The 20,323-nt window shown below is 43.9% G+C and overlaps 1 protein-coding gene across 1 annotated transcript in view; it reads left to right on the top strand.

Annotated features, from left to right (window-relative positions):
- Positions 1 to 19,150, top strand: part of LOC123360174 (teneurin-3-like) — a gene marked incomplete at its 3' end in the record, with an annotated part of 45,282 nt that extends 26,132 nt beyond the window's left edge. Inside the window, exons 4-7 of the mRNA XM_045001184.1 lie at positions 2,571 to 2,785; positions 14,763 to 14,973; positions 16,281 to 16,475; positions 18,950 to 19,150. Coding sequence (XP_044857119.1) covers positions 2,571 to 2,785; positions 14,763 to 14,973; positions 16,281 to 16,475; positions 18,950 to 19,150 — 822 coding nt within the window. The remainder of the gene's footprint in view (positions 1 to 2,570; positions 2,786 to 14,762; positions 14,974 to 16,280; positions 16,476 to 18,949) is intronic.
- Between the last annotated feature and the right edge of the window lie 1,173 nt (positions 19,151 to 20,323).

Here is a 20,323-nt window from a genome sequence, read left to right as displayed (position 1 = left end):
TTCTATACCTTTTGATAGTGCTTCAACATCTGCTTAATTCAGGAGCAATCTGTATTCATCTTTGACACTCACAAAATTCTTAATACCATGGCCAATCAGTTGCCATTTCTGCTTTTGCATCTGGTGTCAAGGCCTCTTTGCTCTCTGTTGTCTCCCATGCTTCTGTATTCAGAGCTTCAGTGTCTACTGCTGAGATGTTGTGTGCCTCAGTATCATCGTCTTTGAACTTCTGAAGTCCAGTACTGGCTATTTTGACATCAACTGCTTTGGCTGAAAGTGTATGCACTTCAGCATCAGATCTCTCTGTGCTGTGTTTTATCAGTGCCAATCAGGTATATTGGTATTCAGTTTGTGGAGACTAGCAAGTCAGTCTATGACTTCTCACACCACTTGGTTATTTAGCCACAGGTCAAGTTCCTCCAGCATCAGCCCTGTCTCCACCACTCTTTTTCTGTTGGCTTTGTCAACCTCTACCTTCCTGGTTCCAACTGGTGGGAAACTTCCCCCATTTCTCCCTTCATGCCTTACCTATACTATGCCTTCACATGGTTAGTCTTGTGAGCCAGATCTCATCCTTTCCTCAGAAAAATCCACAGAAGGGAAGCCAGGAGAGAGGAAATCTCTGAGCAAGATTCCCCTCGTAGTTTTCCCTGCATAGATCCATGGAAGTGGCAAGAATTCCCTTTCCTCTCTTAGAATAGGCAAGATCCAAGAAGTACTGGAGGCCAGGACCATCTGTGAAGAGACCTCTTTTTATCATTCCACTGACCATTAGACCCACACTGTAGGGTTTCCTCACAGCTTTCAGAATTCTCTCTGCAGAGCATTCCCATGCTGTGGAGTGGCACACTGGAATTTTACGCAACTTTCTTTTCACCCTTCTGGCTCTGTTTTTACACTTGTTCAGAAGACTCTGCAGCATTGAGGGAGGGGGATAACGGTGCCATGATCGTGGTTGACATTTGTCTTTTAAATCCTTCCTTTGTTGAACTAGTACTACGAATAGTGATATGCCGAAGGGCCCTAGGGGTTGGGACTGTATTGTGCTGGGCACTGTACGGACACAGAAGAGAATGTGTTCTTATTTGTGTAATTTGCATTTTTTAAACTATTTAAAATATAAAAGTCATAAAACGTTTGTTTGGTGTGTTTACTAGCGTTTACCTTTCCTCACTTTATTTTTATATTTCATGTACACGATTTTTATGTTTGTGAAAAGTGCTTTATTAAGTGTGCGGTAAGTAGAGAGCCACATTTGTATACGGTTGGTGCTACAAGAACACAATAGATCAGAACATAAGAACAGCCGTACCGGGTCAGACCAAAGGTCCATCTAGCCCAGTATCCTGTCTGCCGACAGTGGCCAATGCCAGGTGCCCCAGAGGGAATGAACAGAACAGGCAATGAGCAAGTGATCTCTCTTCTGCCATCCCTCTCCACCCTCTGACAAACAGAGGCTAGGGACACCATTCCTTACCCGTCCTGGCTAACAGCTATTAATGGACTTAACCTCCATGAATTTATCCAGTTCTCTTTTAAACGCTGTTATAGTCCTATATATAGAGAGAAACAAAAAGCTAGGAGCCAGGAACTACTAAACTCTCATCCTAGTTCTAACAGTAGCATTTTCTGTGACTTTGAGCAAGTCATTCAACCTCTCTGCCTCATGTTAAACATCGCTCTATAATTGTCTACTTCTCAAGGTGCTTTGAAGATTAGTTAGTGGGACAACTCCAGTTAACGTCAGTGGGAGCTGAAGGCACTCAGCATCCTGCATGATTTGGTGCATGTTTTGGAAAGTGCCCTAAAGCAGAAAATAGGGTGGCGGTGGGGTGGGGTGGGACTATTTGAACCACATTTCCAGGTTAAAACACATCCATAGTTTAGTGTAATATGGGTCAAGACATGAAACTGTCTCTGGAAAGGACTGAACAGTATCCCTGTTCTGAACTCTGTGGGGGTTGAATCTGATTTTTTTTGTCTGTTCCATCCATAATTTAAACAGGGAAGGGTCTGTTTGTTTGTATTCGTTCAACTGAATTGACTTTGTAAAATCCTTTAGAGAATGTTAGTGGTGTGTAAATGAACGCTCTGTTTAATTTAGTGACAATTGCACTTCCCAGTTCTGCTGATTGGTTTTGTTGTTCACATGAGTGTCACTTTGAAAAGCTGTATAATCCATTTCCCCTTAATTTACACTTTATAGTGTGACTGTATGCTTATTAGGACTGATAAATGCCATAGTTAATCCTCCTTACGAAATAACAAGACCTTGCAAGATAATTACGCTCATAATAATCAAGACTTGAGGGATGATCCTAAAACAGTTTCTTTAATAGACATACCTCAGGTAAATCGTTGCATTCTGACTTGGAAGGTATTTGTGTGAGATCTTTGTTTTGTTAGATCCACTTGAGTGAATTCCTCAGGATCTTTAATATCCTCAGAAAGATTCTCAAGTAACATTTCATCTGAGAGGAGTCTAAATATTTGACAGCTTATTTAAAAGAAGACTGAGAGCAAAACGTGGGTATTAATGTTTGATCTCGTAATTTTTTTTTACCTTTTAGTAAAATTAGGGGGATTTGCACAAGAAAACAACACTATAGATTCTGGAGAACTCGATATAGGCCAAAGAGCAATACAAGAGGTTCCTCCGGGGATCTTCTGGAGATCACAGCTCTTCATTGATCAGCCACAGTTTCTAAGATTCAATATCTCCCTTCAGAAAGATGCATTGATTGGCGTATATGGCCAAAAGAGCTTACCCCCATCACATACCCAGGTAAGGGCTGCTTTCATTAAAAGCAAGGTATAATATTGAAAACTGCCAGTTTGCGTCTTTTTAAGAGCTGTATTTCTTAGGATTGCAGTCTTTCCTTTTTCCTATTGTTTTATTTTTACTTTCCATTTTATATATTGATCTTACACTATGTGAAAAATATATTGTCATTCTAATATAAGGTCAGTTTTAAAAGATATTCTGGGATTTAAAATCTGCAGTGTGGGGAAAGCTTTTGCTTTATGATCAAATCTGATCATTGTTTTCAGTGATGATGCCTATCATAACTGCATTAAATGTCTCTTTATCTTCCAACACGGTGGTCCGTGGACATACTTTTAACTTTTGAATAAACTAGTGTATCATGCTATAGTCATGCATTTGTTTGCTTTCCTGGGTTTGTCTACCAAAAAGCAAAGCTGGCAAAGTTACAAGCAAGTTGAAAAAAATCCTTTTTGATAACAGTTCAGTGTGTTCTACTAGTGAGTGTCATGCTATGTACGGTTTGCTATTTGATTAAAAAAATATATTGAAATATGTGTATATGGGATACAGTGAACTAAGACTGCAAGAATCAATTATTATTAGATATTTTCCTGTTTTAAGATTTCTCCAGACTATCCCAGAATACAGTTCTGCTTCACTGTATTCAGAGTTCACCCTGATTAAAATCTTATTTAACCCCCCAAATGTGAATTTCTTCTATTTCAACCCAATTTCAGTCCAAGTTCTGCTTTCTCGTACGTAGCTCACAAAGGAGAGGTCCATCAAATGACTATTAGCCAAAATGGTCAGGGATGCAACCCCAAGCTCTCGGTGTCCCTGCGTCTCTGACTACCAGATGCTGGGACTGGACAACAGAGGATGGATCACTTGACAATTGTCCCGTTCTGTTCATTCCCTTTGAAGCATCTGGCATTGGCCACTGTTGGAAGACAGAATACTGGGCTAGATGGACCATTCATCTAGTATGGCCATTCTTATGTCCTTATGCTCTACCAAAGAGGACCTTTTTTCCAGTTTCTTGAAAATTAGCTATTACCGAGTTAAGAGAGCACTGCAACTTCTTGCAATTCTAATGCTGGGTGAGAAATTCGGCATCTGTCATGTCCAGACCTCTGGACAAAGCAGATTAATGGACTTGCATAGAAGATCAGCTATTAGGCTTGTATTTGGTTTCAATAAAAAAATCTAACTTCAAAATTCCATTCATTTTTTTGGTTTTTGTTTTATTTTAAAACAAAGAAATCTGTCAAATCTATAACTCTGATTTTTCAAAGAAAGCTACCCCAATTACATTATTCTGAACTGTTTACCAGGTATGTGGGATAGCTGTAGCCATGTTAGTCCCAGGATATTAAAGCAATAAGGTGGGTGAGATAATATCTTCTTTTGGACCACCAGACCCAAAGAAGAGCTCTGAGTGGCTCAAAAACTTGTCTCTCTCACCAATAGAAGCAGGTCCAAGAAAAGATATTACTTCACGCACCTTGTCTCTCTATTTACCAGGTACTAATTGACATTCCCCTGTTGTTTGGTAATATGTTGAAATACCCTGTTGAAATGAAACGGGAGAGAGTTAAGGTTTCTGGAGGGCATTCATTGTGAATTTCTTTATTTGTGCAATTAAAGTCACCATCTGACATTACAGTAACTTCTTTAATTTCCTTGGTTTTTTAAAAAGGTGAAAAATTAAAGAGAAGGTATTTAATGAAAAATACACCTAAGTTTCACACACAAACTCACTTCTAGATTGAGAGGAAGCACGAGAAATTCCATTATGCCCTCCAAGAGCCCGACTCTCTAGCACAAACATCAAAGAGAGCGAACCACTATTCAGTTCCTTTCCAGGGATATGAGCAGTTTTATACACAATCCTTGCCTAGTTCATTAGTGATTGCAGCAGTTAACAAAATCTCATATCAGAGTCAGCATCAACAAACACCTAAAGACAGAGAGCCCAAGAAATTAGACTTGTTCGGTCAGAAGAATTATTCAACATCAAACCTGCAAGTGAGAATCACCAATTACCAAGCCCTGTTGATGAAATCTGATTGTATTAGTTGGGATCCCACTACCAAATTTATACATGAGCTTTCACAAGATGACAGGGAAAAATTGAAATCCATCATCACTGAGGGTCATCTTGTATCATGTATGTCCCTCCAGGCAGCCGTTGATACTTCAGATACAGCCTGCAGATTGGTGGCAACCTCCGTTGCAAAGAGGAAATCTTCCTAACTCCACTCTTCAGGGATCCCTAAAAAAGTTCACATAACAAGTGAGGGTCACCCATTCAAAGGATTAACTTATTAATGCAAAAACAGAGGGGGTTTTACATTCTCTAAAGGACTTCTGTGAGACTGACATTCCTGGGGGAGGGAGGTGTCTACCCTCTGATATCTAAGCATAAGCACTTTAAGCCATAGTCACAAGAGAGGTAATCCTTTTACCCGCAGCATAGGCAGCCTGAACAATCTAGAAAGAGACAAACATTGCACAGAAGGCAGGCATCTGTTTCCACCTCTATTTCTGCTCATCAACCTCCATCCCCCATAAGGTGGGAGGGATAGCTCAGTGCTTTGAGCATTGGCCTGCTAAACCCAGAGTGGTGAGTTCAGTCCTTGATGGGGCCACTTAGGGACCTGGGGCAAAAATCAGTACTTGGTCCTGCTAGTGAAGGCAGGGGGCTGGACTCAATGACCTTTCAAGGTCCTTTCCAGTTCTAGGAGATAGGTCTCCTGTTGTTGTTTTTTATCAACATCAAAGCAGCAGATTTGACTGCTTGGTCAGGAGCAGAGTGCAAATCCCTTCAGATCTTCCAGTCCTACCCTCTCCATTTGAGAATCACTTATTTCATTTCTGTGGTTCTGGAGCACCATCACAATGGATTGTTGAGTCCTGGAGATATAGAGGTGGGCTATACCATCCAGTTCTGTATCCACCTTCTCTGTCCCTATTCAGGGACACCTCTCACAGAGGTTTCATGAAGAGGTGCCAGCCACTTCTTATCAGAGCAGTGGAAGAAGTTCCTCAATAGTACAGGGAACACAGTGGATTTTATTCTCATTACTTTCTGATTCCCAGAAAGAAAGGCGATTGGTGGCCCATTCTGCACTTTAATTCACAAGCTCAAGTTCAGGGTTGTGACTCTGGCTACTATAATTCCATCCCTACACTGGAGCAATTGGTACATAGCCCTTGACCTTCAGGACATGCATTTTCTTATTGCGATTCACCCACCCCACAGAAGATAGCTGACATTTCAAGTGGGCAGTTGCCACTACAGTACCGCATGTTACCACTCAACCAGTTGACAGCACCCAGGATTTTCACAGGATGCCTAGCAGTAATAGCAGCTTACCTCAAAGAGCTAGGAATCCAAGTTTTCCCATACCTAGATGACTGGCTCATTCATCCAATAGCATGTAACAGCAGACCCTGCATCTGTTTGCCCTTTCAGGCCTGAAAGTAAATGAAGAGAAGTAATACTGACGCCCACAGGAAAAATAGAATCCATTGGAACCATTCTTGACTCCACAACAACAATGGCTTATCTTCCACCAGAGAGATTCCAAGCCATACTAAACCTACGAACCCACCTGCGAACTCAGCCCAGGACGTCAGTGAGAACTTGTCTCTGATATGTGGCCTCCTGCACCTTCTTAACTCGGCAGGCCAGACTCCACTTTCATTGCATGCAGGAATGGCTGAAGTCTGCTTATCAGCCAAACAAACATCAACTGAACATGCTAGTATACATTACACCACAAGTCCTGTCCTCATTCAATTGGCAGCTGGACCCACTGAAAATCTGCAAAGGAGAACCATTTTCTCTTCCGCTACCTACAAAGATGTTGATGACAGATGCCTCCACATTAGGATAGGGAGCCCATTTAGAGAACCTCCAGACACAAAATATATGGATTCCTCAGGAAGTAAGACTCCACATAAATGTCCTGGTGCTAAGAGACATTTGTTCAGCATGCTCAGTTTTTCAGTCCTAAAAGGAATAACATACAAATCATGACAAAATATTACAGCCATGTTTTATCTTTGGGAATTTTGTATCTGTCATGAAATTATTCTAAGGGTGGTTCATTTGCTAGGGATGCACAGACCATGCTAGCACATCACCTCAGCAGACAATTTTCAAGTAACCATGAGTGGTCCATAAATGATGACGTAATTCAAGACATATTACTCAGGGAGAAGGAAGGTGGGGGAGTCGTCCCACCATAATAACATAAGAACAGCCGTACCGGGTCAGACCAAAGGGCCATCTAGTCCAGTATCTGTCTACTGACAGTGGCCAATGCCAGGTGCCCCAGAGGGAGTGAACCGAACAGGCAATGATCAAGTGATCTCTCTCCTGCCATCCATCTCCATCCTCTGACAAACAGAGGCTAGGGACACCATTCCTTACCCATCCTGGCTAATAGCCATTTATGGACTTAACCACCATGAATTTATCCAGTTCTCTTTTAAACCCTGTTATAATCCTAGCCATCACAACCTCCTCAGGCAAGGAGTTCCACAAGTTGACTGTGTGCTGCGTGAAGAAGAACTTCCTTTTATTTGTTTTAAACCTGCTGCCTATTAATTTCATTTGGTGACCCCTATTTCTTGTATTATGGGAATAAGTAAATAACTTTTCCTTATCCACTTTCTCAACATCACTCATGATTTTATATACCTCTATCATATCCCCCCTTAGTCTCCTATTTTCCAAGCTGAAGAGTCCTAGCCTCTTTAATCTCTCCTCATATGGGACCCTCTCCAAACCCCTAATCATTTTAGTTGCCCTTTTCTGAATCTTTTCTAGTGCCAGTATATCTTTTTTGAGGTGAGGAGACCACATCTGTACACAGTATTCGAGATGTGGGTGTACCATGGATTTATATAAGGGCAATAATATATTCTCAGTCTTATTCTCTATCCCCTTTTTAATGATTCCTAACATCCTGTTTGCTTTTTTGACCGCCTCTGCACACTGCATGGACATCTTCAGAGAACTATCCACGATGACTTCAAGATCTTTTTCCTGACTCGTTGTAGCTAAATTAGCCCCCATCATATTGTATGTATAGTTGGGGTTATTTTTTCCAATGTGCATTAGTTTACATTTATCCACATTAAATTTCATTTGCCATTTTGTTGCCCAATCACTTAGTTTTGTGAGATCTTTTTTAAGTTCTTCACAGTCTGCTTCGGTCTTACTAAACTGCTCAAGATAGTTATCATCTGCAAACTTTGCCAACTCACTGTTTACCCCTTTCTCCAGATCATTTAGGAATAAATTGAATAGGATTGGTCCTTGGACTGACCCTTGGGGAACACCACTAGTTACCCTTCTCCATTCTGAGAATTTACCATTAATTCCTACTTTGTTCCCTGTCTTTTAACCAGTTCTCAATCCATGAAAAGGACCTTCTCTTTTATCCTATGACAGCTTAATTTATGTAACAGCCTTTGGTGAGGGACCATCCCTCTTTGCCACCAGAGATTACAGGAAGTGTGAAAACTTTTGTTCCAGAGGGAGTCAGAGTTGGGGATCCCTGTCCAGTGCATTCCTGATTCCATGGTCCTCAAGCTTGCTGTACACATACGTTCCCCGACCACCGGTCCATTAATCCACATGTTCTAAGAAAGTGCTCAGGCAGGGCTCAGCCAGAATGCTCATGGTTGCTCCTATCTGATCAAGGCAGTTCTGGTACTTAGACTTAAATAATCTCTTTGATACGCTTACCTGTCCAACGAGACCTGATATTGCAGAGATGCAGTCCAGTGCTTGATCCCAACTCATGCTCCCAGCACCTCAAAGCATAGATGCTGTCTGACTGACTTCAACAGAAAGAACCTGCTCATCAGAAATACAAAATACCCTGATCCATGGTTGAAAAGCCTAATGGACACACGCTGCTAAATGGAAGAGATTGACTATCTGTTCACAGCAGTACTTCTCACCATCCCAGTTCCAGACATGCTGGCCCATCTCCTGATTTTAAAGAACTTTGGACTATCCGTATGCTCATTGAGGGTTCATCTGTCTCGCAGCCATCTCAGCTCTTTGCTCTCCAATACATTCTGATGCCCCCCAATGGCCAGATTCTTAAAAAGAGGAATGAAACTTTTCCTCTGTGGGGTCTAGATATTGTCCTCACAGGTTAATGTATCCAGCTCTTGAACCTTTAGGTAGCTGTAGCCTCTTTCAGCTTTCCATTAAAACAGCCTTGTTGGTAGCAATAGTATCAACCAGAATAGTTGGGGAGATGCAAGTCGTCTTGGCAGGGCCCCTGTATACAGTTTTTCATAAGGACAGGGTGTCATTGAGAGCGCACGTGTAGTGGGGTGGTTACCCGCTCCTGCCCTTTGGGCCTTAAAACAGCCCAAGAAAGGGCTGTGGCTGGGGCAAGAAGCCTGGGCTGATTGGGGGAAAGTAGGCCAATCAGGCCCAGCTGGCCCCTGTATAAAAAGGCTGTGAGCCAGGAGCCCAAACGGTCTCTCTCTGTTTGTAGAGGGAGATGGGCCTGGCTGCGGGGAGCTAGACACAAGGTACCTGAGTGGAGCAGGCCTGGGGAAAGGCTGGGGAGCTCCAGCCTGGAAAGCCCCAGGCTGTGGCTTAACAGAAGGCAACAGGTACTGGAGGTTGCAAGGCAGCAGGTCCAAACCCAACCTTGCCAGTGCTGAGTGGCTGATACTTCAGTCTGCCCCAGGGCACAGAGGCTAGACAATGACTGGCAATAGCTGTATATTGAGGCGAGGTGGGAATAGTGGGTGGCGGTTCCCAGAGGAGGGGAGACCCTAAGACTGGGAGGGTTACTGCCAGGGGGCAGCACCCCAGACAACAGGGCACCAGGTCTGGGAGGACACAGGGGCCAGAGGACAGGCAGATCACCAGCCTGCAGAGGGCGCTCCGGAGCTGGAACGAGCTAATTCCCAGAAGTCACCAGCAGGAGGCACTGCAGGAGTGAGTCCGCTCCTCTACAGCATCCAAAATGTCTTTTTGTACAGACAGAATTAAGCTATTTAGAGTATCCCCCATCTTATTCATAGCCTGTGGAGACAGTGTTAAAGGACAGGTCATTTCAATGGTGAGACTCTTTTGGCTTGTAAACTTTGTTATGAATAAGCTAATGTAATCCCTCCCTATAAGAATCACATTTCATTCTATGAGGCCATAAGCAACCTCTGTTGCTTCCTTGAGAAATGTTCCCATTGTGTACATTTGTAGGGAATCTATGTGGTCTTCAGTACATACGTTTACCTAGCACTACTCTATCATGCTAATTTTGGCAGGGCTGGGGGAGGGAACGTGGTGATTATGGAATAACTATATGGACAACACAGCTTGAAGAATCACACTGCAGGATACACCAACAGTGGAATAAATATCTGGGCATCACCAGTGCTAGAGTCCTAAAAAAAAACCAAGTGCTGTAATACACTTCTGATACTTTGTACTGTCGCTCAGAAGCAATCATCAGTGACAGTACTGTAAGTATCAGAACAGCATTCAAGAGCATTCAACACTTGGACAATACACCTCGAAGAACCGTAGCTTCTGAGGGAAGCGAACTGTTGCTTATGAGCCATAGTATCTAACAAATACTTCAATATAACATAATTAGGAACGGTGGTGTTTCAGGTAGTATTTCTGTTTTTTTACTTTAGGCACCCACGTTTCAGAATGATGGCCTTCGTGTGTGTCATAGAGCAGCACTAAATGTTCTATTTCTGGGGAATTATAAATAAGTCCACCAGAAATAATTGACAGTAGCTGTCCATTCCGATCCAATCAATGCTACTCTCAAAGTCTTTGTGACACTTTCTAAAAAATTCAGTTTCATTGCAACCGGAAAAAAGACCAGGAGTACTTGTGGCACCTTAGAGACTAACACATTTATTTGAGCACAAGCTTTCGTGGGCTACAGCCCCACTTCATCAGATGCATGTAGTGGAAAATACAGTAGGAAGATAGATATATACACAGAGAACATGAAACAATGGGTGTTACCATACACACGATAGCGAGAGTGATCAGTTAAGGTGAGCTATTATCAGCAGGAGAGAAAAAGAACTGTTTGTAGTGGTAATGAAAATGGCCCATTCCCAGCAATTGACAAGAAGATGTAAGGAACTGGGGGTGGGGAGAGGGATAAGCATGAGGAAATAGTTTTACTTTGTGTAATGACCCATCCACTCCCAGGCTTTATTCAAGCCTCGTTTGATGGTGACCAATTTGCAAATTAATTCCAATTCAGCAGTCTCCTGTTGGAGTCTGTTTTGGAAGTAACCAGAGAATCAGTATGTTTTTATTTAAGGAGACTTTAAGGATAACAAAGGACTTTGATGGCTTAAAGCAAAACTGAATGTAGAGGGGTAGGCAGATCATCCTGTTTATACTCAATAAAGCTAATTAATTTATCCTCATAGGAGGAAAACAAAATGAAAGTATTTTTAGCACATAAAGGTCATTGTCCAGTCTATGCCCTTTCACAACCCCACTCCTAAATTTATGAAGCAGTCTTGATAGGATTTAAGCCACATTACTCCTGTTTGCTGGGGATGGAATGAATAATGACATCCATATGCATGGCTTTAAAAAAATTCAACCTCAGAAATACTATCTATATAATAACATCAATCTTTATTATGTTATAGTTCTAAAATGATTAATTATACTGTGCCTGTCGGCTATCAGCATACTCGTTGTGGTCAATTAAGGAGTACAATCCCTAATTCCCAGATCAAAAATGTGTTCTCAACTGAGATTGTCCTACAACAAGAAGGGTCCTTCTGAAGTAATTTGAAAACCATCTCGTATTGTCCATAAATAACCAGCTAAAACTCAGAATGGAGATCTTTTTCTTTCTTCTTTCAGTGATATTCGGTATTGGGATTAGATAGAAGAGTCTGTGAGAACTTGAGGGGGAGAAAAGGGACAGTTTTTGACTCTTTCATGAATTAAGATAAATATTTAATTCTCTGACAAATGAGAGCATTGAATGGTTTTAAATTAGCAGTGCTTTTCCAAAATAGTTGCATTAGTTTTCATGTGGGATTGGTTGAACATTCAAGGTGACAGCATATCAAGGTACTAGTTTCTGCCCATAATAATAATGTAAGTTCTACTATGGTTGTTGAGACATAGCTGAAAGGAAATTGGCTTCGGTATTGGTAAAGGCATATGATCTATGCATTTCTTTTACATTTTGAATGGTGTTGGGATAATTCAGATTTATTGCAGAGCAACATTCTTAAAATATCATGTGTTTTTAACAACCAAGGAGAGTTTCAGGAGAAAAGGATTCCAGTGCTTAGATCCTGTCCAGAGATGAAGACTGTCCTGTTCTATGCCATTCAAGGAACTGTTTCCGAAGGTCACAAGTCAGTACATAAACCCATTGAATCTCCAGTCTCAATAACTGACTTTATCACAACTTCGGTAAATAAGTGGTTTCATACACTGGCCTTTACCTAAACAGACCTTGAATGAAATACCATTTGAGTGATATCTCAAATATATGGGAAGATAGAAGGTTTATATATAGTAGTTCACCTCACACAGTAGACACATCAGAGTAATAATGAAACTGGACTGAATGTGGAAACCAAGTTACTCTTTATTGTAGGACACAGTGATTCTTAAAGTTAATAGGTGGTAACTCTTTGTTATATAATATAATCTTTACCTGGCAAATTCAGAAAAGAAATCTTTAGCGATTTAGGGCCAGATCCTCAGGTAATAGAAACTTTCAGTCTAGGTCCATGGACTAGATGGAGCTCTACCAATTTACACCAGCTGAAGATCTGACCCAGGGTTTCTCCTCTGAATGTGCAGAGTTGACCAAACAGCTACCATTAGTGCTCACAGGCATTTTGTGGATAATCTTATATGTGAATTTAAGATGATAAACCTCTTTGTCTCCAGTGCTTGTGGCAACTCAGATGTTATATTCCCCCCCGTAGTTGTTGCTATTAATAAAACAAATTATAAAATGTTGTGATAGCTTTTGAAGAGAGTTTTAATCTGAACTACAGTATTTTCTGTCACTGCCTTCTGCAGTTTTAACCTGTTATACTTTGCATTTGGTATTTGGTTTACTTTGTACAAAAGAAATGCAAACTAGCATGTTGGGGGGAGGGGTAGCTCAGTTGTTTGAGCATTGGCTTGCTAAACCCAGGGTTGTGAGTTCAATCCTCCTGAGGTCCCCTCCAATCCTAATAATCTGTGATTCTACAGAATGTAAGGCCATAGGCGCCGACTTATATGGGGCTCTGGGGCTTTAGCCCCATGAATAAATCCCAAGCAGGGGCTCTGCCCCACCAATATTTTTTCTCCCCTGCTTGGAGCGCCCCCCGCCGCTGCCGCCGCCGCCGCCGGGGCTGCCCAGAGCCCTTTAAATCCCAGCCGTGGCTGGGAATCAGAGGGCTCTGGGCTGCCTGCTGCAGCGGGAAGCCCAGAGCCCTCTGATTCCCGGCTGCGGCTGGGATTAAAAAGGCTCTGGGCTCCCCGCGGTTGCAGGCAGCCCAGAGCCCTCTGATTCCCGGCGGCGGCTGGGATTTAAAAGGCTCTGGGCTGCCCGCCGCAGCAGACAGCCCAGAGCCCTCTGATTCCCGGCCGCGGCTGGGATTTAAAGGGCTCTGGGCTCCCCGCCGCAGCAGACAGCCCAGAGCCCTCTGATTCCCGGCTGCGGCTGGGATTTAAAAGGCTCTGGGCTCCCCGCCGCAGCAGACAGCCCAGAGCCCTCTGATTCCCGGAGCCCTTGTAATCTTGTGGCACTGACGCGTTGTAGCTTCATTTTATATCGGCTTACAGGGCGGGAGCGGGGGGGCACCACCATTTTGGGCCCCACCAAAAATTATACAAACCTGCCGCCTATGTGTAAGGCTATATTTTCTGCAGTAGTATCTCTATTGAAGTCAGTGGAATTACACCAACAGAGAACATACCTTGGATTGTGAAACAAAAGAAGCAGCAAAGGGTAATGGATTGGGGCAGGATATTCTTATTAGTTAATTTATATGGCACAGTCAATATGGAATGAGTCTTTCACCTGCAGGTGGCCAGCTCAAATCTGCAGATTGTGACTGCAAGCTAACCTCATCTGACATTTTTGTTCTGCAAATTAATGTTAAATGAATTGGTGGTCAGGTGTCAATATCACATGATAATTGGCATTACTTGGCATTCTCCTTAGAAATCTCATCAAGAGGAGTGAAAGAACGGACAAACACTGGGAGCTTGTCTACATGGCTCTGCAGTTTGGACTATGGCGTGGGGGCGGGGGGCGTGAGACCTGTAGCACACACTAGCATGTTGTGCTGTACCTCCCCCATGTGGATGCTGCAATTGTAAACTGAAAGGTATTTCATTCACATTAACATAGTCCTTTAATTCAGGGGCTCTCAAACTGGGGGTCAGGATCCCTCAGGGGGTCACAAGGCTATTACATGGTGGGTCCTGAGCTGTCAGCCTCCACCCCAAACCCCGCTTTGCCTCCAGCATTTATAATAGTGTTAAATATAAAAACCAAGTTTTTAATTTATTGGGGGGGGGGCCACACTCAGAGGTTTGCTATGTGAAAGGGGTCACGGGTACAAAAGTTTGAGAACCCCTGCTTTCGTTTATGCCAGCAAGCGTCCACACGGGGGCGTTACAACACCACATGCTAATGCAGGCTTCAGTTCACACCCCCATAGTCGAATTGTGGGGCCATGTAGACATAGCCTGAGATTTTATCTTCTCTGTTCTAGAAGGGATCTCTCCAGGTCAAGCTGAATGCATATTATATGAGATTGTGGAGAAGTTTGCACTGCCACTCTCTGTACTATTTGTTCTGTGAAGGAATATGCAACTGCAGTTTCTGGGGCTGGCACATTTCATAACTGCTAAATTATAGAAAAAAATATGCAAACGGTAACTAAAAAGAGCAATAAGTGGATAATAAACCCTTTGCACATTCCTCCCTTGTAGTATGACTTTGTGGAACTCCTTGATGGTAGCAGGTTGATCGCAAGACAACAGCGCAACCTGCTTGAGTCAGAGAGAGCAGGCCAACAGACAAGGTCTATCAGTCTCCATGAGGCAGGTTTTATCCAGTATTTGGATTCTGGAATCTGGCATCTGGCTTTTTATAATGATGGGAAAAATGCAGAGCAGGTGTCTTTTAATACCATTGCTATAGGTAAGCACAATCTCCGAAGTTTTCACCAAACGCTGCAATCTGAGCATTCTGTTAAAACCAGAGATGAGTTTTCTGAGTTAAATACTCTGGGTTGTTTTCACTAATGTTGAATTTATTATGTTTTTTTCATCACTCAACAAAAGATATAGAAAATGTATTTTAATAGTTTAGTAATTGAAGTATGAAAGCCTCCCATGATGTGTGGTTCACAAAGGACGATGCTTTTTTGAAATGTTCATTAAGTAGCATTAGGCAGTATTATGAGCATAAAGTAACTATCATTTTACTGTTTAAATCTTGAGCTTCTTGTTCTAACAAAGTGTAATAGGATACCACAAGCATTAATTACAGGAAATTAGCCACTATTTACTTACAATCACTAAACAAACAACATACATGGTTCTGTAAGTACCTTACCTTAATTTGCTGTCAGTAACTAGTGGTTTAGAAGTTTAGAATGAGATGATAGACACCTTCTGTTGTACTTTAGTATTATGGTAGAAGTCTGGATGAATTTTTGTTCTTACTCTTTCTTTCAGAGTCTGTAGTGGAATCAGGGCTGGCTTTAGGCCAATTCCATCAATTCTCCTGAATCGGGCCCTGTGACAGGGCTGCCTGGGGAGGAAGTGGCTAAGAATCCCTTCCCTGGCCAGAGGCACTTTTTTTACTTACCCAGTGGCGCTCCAGGTCCTTCAGTGCAGCCGAAGACCCAGAGCGAGTGAATCATAGAATATCAGGGTTGGAAGGGACCTCAGAAGGTTCTAGTTCAACCCCCTGCTCAAAGCAAGACCAACCCCCAGACAGATTTTTGCCCCAGATCCCTAAATGGCCCCCTCAAGGATTGAACTCATAGCCCTTGGTTTAGCAGGCCAATGCTTAAACCCAAGGACCCACTGCTGAAGTGCCACCGAAGACTTGGAGGGCCACCCATGGAGTACAAGCCCCAAGTGTGTGTTGTTGTTTTTTTGGTCATCCTTGCTGGGGCCCTGTCGAAACTGTTCAAATCGGGCCCCGTACTTCCTAAAGCCGGCCCTGAGTGGAAAGCCACTGAAATTGCCATGGAAATGGAGAGTGTGTTTCTGAATCATGCCATTGTTTTCCTGGATTTCTGGGCCCTGATTGTTCAAGAGGTATCTCAACCAAATTCTTTTCTTACATTAAAATAAATAAACTGCAGAAAGACGAGTCATTACTAATCTACCAAGGAAAAGAAACTGGCATGCAACTTGTTTCATACATGTTCCTTTTTTCCCAAAGCTTGACTGAAAAGAGTTTTGTTAATTCTTCTGTCGTGTTTTATTTCACAGCAGCCTGCCCAGTATTGTGTTGTGGCAACGGGCAGTATTCCAAAGGGCGCTGTCTCTGTTTCAGCGGTTGGAAGGGTACAGAGTGTGATGTGCCTGCCACCCAGTGTATTGATCTTCAGTGTGGGGGCCGTGGGATCTGTATCATGGGTTCTTGTGCCTGCAACTCTGGGTACAAAGGAGAAAACTGTGAAGAAGGTAAATGAAATATTTACCCAGGCATCTACAGTAATGTCCAGTGGTGAGCTGGAGCCAGTTTGCACCGGTTCGCGGGAACCGGTTGTTAAATTTAGAAGCCCTTTTAGAACTGGTTGTCCTGTGCAGGCTTCTAAATTTAACAACCAGTAAGTTGAAGTGACCCAGGAGCATAGCTGGGGGGGAGCAGGGGGAGCGGCCGCTCCTCCTGAGTACATTAGCCGACCCCCGTGGGTGCTCCAGCTCCCCGCCCCGCCCCCCGGCCCTAGCTCACCTCCACTCCGCCTCCCCCCCGAACGCTCTGCCCCGCTTCCTGCTTCCCCCATGCCAAGCTTGCAGCTCCCCCTCGCTTCCCACGAATCAGCCGTTCGTGCGGGAAGCCTGGGAGGGTGGAGAAGTGGGGCGGCAGCTTCGCGCTCAGGCCCAGCGAGGCAAAGATGGAGCTGAGGTGAGCTGGGGCAGGGGGGCTGCCCACGCGGCAGCAGGTAACCTGGGGGGGGGCATGCAGGGGAACCGCTTCCCACTCCAGCTCACCTCTGCTCCACCCTGGCCTCCTCCCCTGAACGCTCCATCCCGCTTCCCCCATGCCGAGTTTGCAGCCCCCCCCCGCTTCCAACTAATCAGCTGTTCGCACGGAAGCCTGGGAGGGCGGAGATACGGGGCGGCGGCTTCGCGCTCAGGCCCAGTGAAGTGGAGACGGAGCTGAGGTGGGGAGACCACTCGTGTCACAGCAGGTAACCCGGGGGGGGGCGCAGGGGAACCGCTTCCTGCTCCAGCTCACCTCTGCTCTGCCTCTGCCTCCCTAGGCCTGAGTGCAAAGCCGCCACTTGCTTCTGTGCCCTCCCAGGCTTCCCGTGTGAACAGTTGATCTGCGGGAAGCAGGGGGGCTGCGAGCTTGGCCTGACCCGGTGCTCCAGGCACTCTGTGGCGGCAGCGTGGCCCGGCTCCAGCCGGGCAGCATGGCTGTAGCACCACTAGCCACCTCCAGGCAGTGCGGTAAGGGGGCAGGGAGTGTGTGTGTGGGGAGGAGGGGTTGGATAGAGGGTGGGGAGTTCGGGGGGGTGGATAGGGGTTGGGGCGGTCAGAGGGTAGGGAACAGGGGGGTTGAATGGGGGCAAGAGTCCCGGGGGAGCAGTCAGGAAGGAGGGGGGGTTGGATGGGGTAGTGGGAGGCAGTCAGGGGCAGGGGATTCAGGGGCAGTCGGGGCAGGGAGAAGGGATGGTTGGATGGGGCAGGGGCCATCAGTAATGAGAGGAAGGGTTGGATGGGGCGGCGGGGGGCAGTCAGGGGACAGGGAAGGGGGTGGCGGGGGCAGGGGTCCCGGCAGGGCCGTCAAGGCTGTGAGCTTGGCCTGACCCGGTGCCAAGGGGAGTGGATGGGACAGGAGTCCCGGGGAGTGGGAACGGGTCACGACCCCCTTGTGGGGAGGGAGCCAGTTGTTAAGATTTTGGCAGCTCATCACTGGTAATGTTTCTAAAATTTCAGATTACAACATAGTGGGTCAGATTTTTCAGCTGGTGTAAATCAGCATAACACTATTGATTTCACTGGAGCCATGTCAATTTGCACCAGCTGAAAATCTGGCCCAGTGAAGCCATGTGCTGGCAAATTGTTCACCTTATATTAAGCATCCTAAAATATTCTGGTTGCTAGATATTTTGCTTTCAGCAGGTTTTGTCTAATAATTTCAGCATATTAAAACTAGATTTATTTTATCTGTCTGACATCAGCTAAGAGGGAAGCACTAGAAAAGCTGACTGTTAGAACAGACATCGTGATTTTTCACATTGTAGAAGAAATTGTTACTCTATTGCATATGGTCTTTCCCACCAACATTTTTATAAAGACTTAACAGTTGAAAATGCTGATTGAAATGCATCGCATTGAAAAATTATGCTTTTTTTTTATTTTAGAGATGTATACGTATTCATTCTGGTGTGCTGTAAAGTGGAGGTCATTTTCTATTTATTTTTTTAGGAGGAAAAAGCACCATTTCCCCTCCTCAATCAAATTGATTTTATGGGGCTGGGAGGGATAGTTCAGTGGTTTGAGCATTAGCCTGCTAAACCCATGGTTGTGAGTTCAGTCCTTGAGGGGGGCCATTTAGGGGTCTGGGGCAAAAATTGGTCCTGCTAGCAAAGGCAGGGGGCTGGACTCAATGACCTTTCAAGGTCCCTTCCAGTTCTAGGAGAGTGGTATATCTCCAATTATTATAATTATAAAGCAGGTGGGCTAGAGGCCACCTCAGGACTCATGAGTTCTACTCTCTGTTCTTCCACTGACTCATTACATAACATTGTGATTTGCCTCATCGCCTCATATCTCCATTTACTGTTTGTTGTTAAATGAGTGTAGTACTGTTTACCTCACACGAGTTTTTTAATTAATTCAGAAAGTGCTTAAAATCCTTGGATGATAATTGCTGCTATTGTAATTGTTAATAATAACATATTAAAGAGTATTTTTTTTCTCTCCAGCTGATTGCTTAGACCCAGCCTGTTCCAGTCATGGTGTGTGTATCCATGGAGAGTGCCGCTGTAATCCAGGATGGTGTGGTAGTAACTGTGAAATACTGAAGACAATGTGTCCAGACCAGTGCTCTGGTCATGGGACATACCTTCAAGAAAGTGGTACCTGCACTTGTGACCCTAACTGGACAGGTGTAGATTGCTCAAATGGTAAGGATTAAAAACATTCCCTATGTGTAAAACTCGAATATCTTTTAAATTAATACATAATCTTGCATTATTGTGTGTCGGAGAAAAACTTAGTTCTTACTTTTTGGTTGGGTGCAGCAAAGTCAGATACTTTATTATTTCAAGCAATTGCATAGAGGGAGGGAGTGCGCTAGGATACAGGGTTTCCCCCTCCTAGGCAGGTCTCTCTCCAGGTAAACAATTCCAGCAGCATTTATACTTTTTGTTACAGACAATAATAAGCAACAGCTGCATTTTGTTTATACGTAGGCCATCTTGATATCTTATTTTTCTCACTTCTATTTAGACGCCAGTCTGCATTCCTCATTATCGACACAAGGTCGCAACAACTTCTCACATAGTTCTTTCCCACTCGCCTCACACAATCCTCGCTTCCCCAAATCTCACGTTATTAGGGTTACAGCTAGTCTGACTCTTGCTCTACTTCCACATGTGTAAGAACCTAATCCAGCTGCCATTGAAGCTAAGTCTTTCTATTGACTGTTGTGGGAGCAAGATTAGGCCATATATCATGAGTGAAACATTCAGAACAAATGACCTTTTATAAATATTTGAAAATCACACAGTTTCTTCACTCAGATATTAATTGAAGGCATTTTTTTGCTGGTGGTTCAAAGAAAAGAACAAAATGTTATATGTACCTTCTGCATTTAAGATCTGTACTGAGATATTCATCTACATATTTAGAACTGTGTTAATGATGCATCCAGAAAGACACCTCTACTCCGTTATAACGCCACCCGATATAACACGAATTCGGATATAACACGGTAAAGCAGCACTCCGGGGTGGGCAGGGCTGTGCGCTCCGGCGGGTCAAATCAAGTTCAATATAACGCAGTTTCACCTATAACACGGTAAGATTTTTTGGCTCCCGAGGACAGCGTTATATTGAGGTAGAGGTGTATTTCCATTTGAAAAATCTGTTTTAGGTGCTTGGAGGGGCCAGTCCTGTAGATCTTGTTCAGGCAAAACTCCAACTTAAGTTAATGAAACTTTTGCCTGAGTAAGGACTGCATGATTGGGCCAACAGTTCTAACAGGTAAGGCTTTCTTCACGGCCAAAACTTGGCACATTTAAGGGCAGTCGCTTATCTTAGATACATTGGTATAAATTGAGATTAATATATGGAATT

The sequence above is a fragment of the Mauremys mutica genome, unplaced genomic scaffold, assembly GCF_020497125.1.
Source record: "Mauremys mutica isolate MM-2020 ecotype Southern unplaced genomic scaffold, ASM2049712v1 Super-Scaffold_100221, whole genome shotgun sequence".
NCBI classification, from domain to species: domain Eukaryota; kingdom Metazoa; phylum Chordata; order Testudines; family Geoemydidae; genus Mauremys; species Mauremys mutica.
This window is presented reverse-complemented; position numbering and strand designations above follow the sequence as displayed.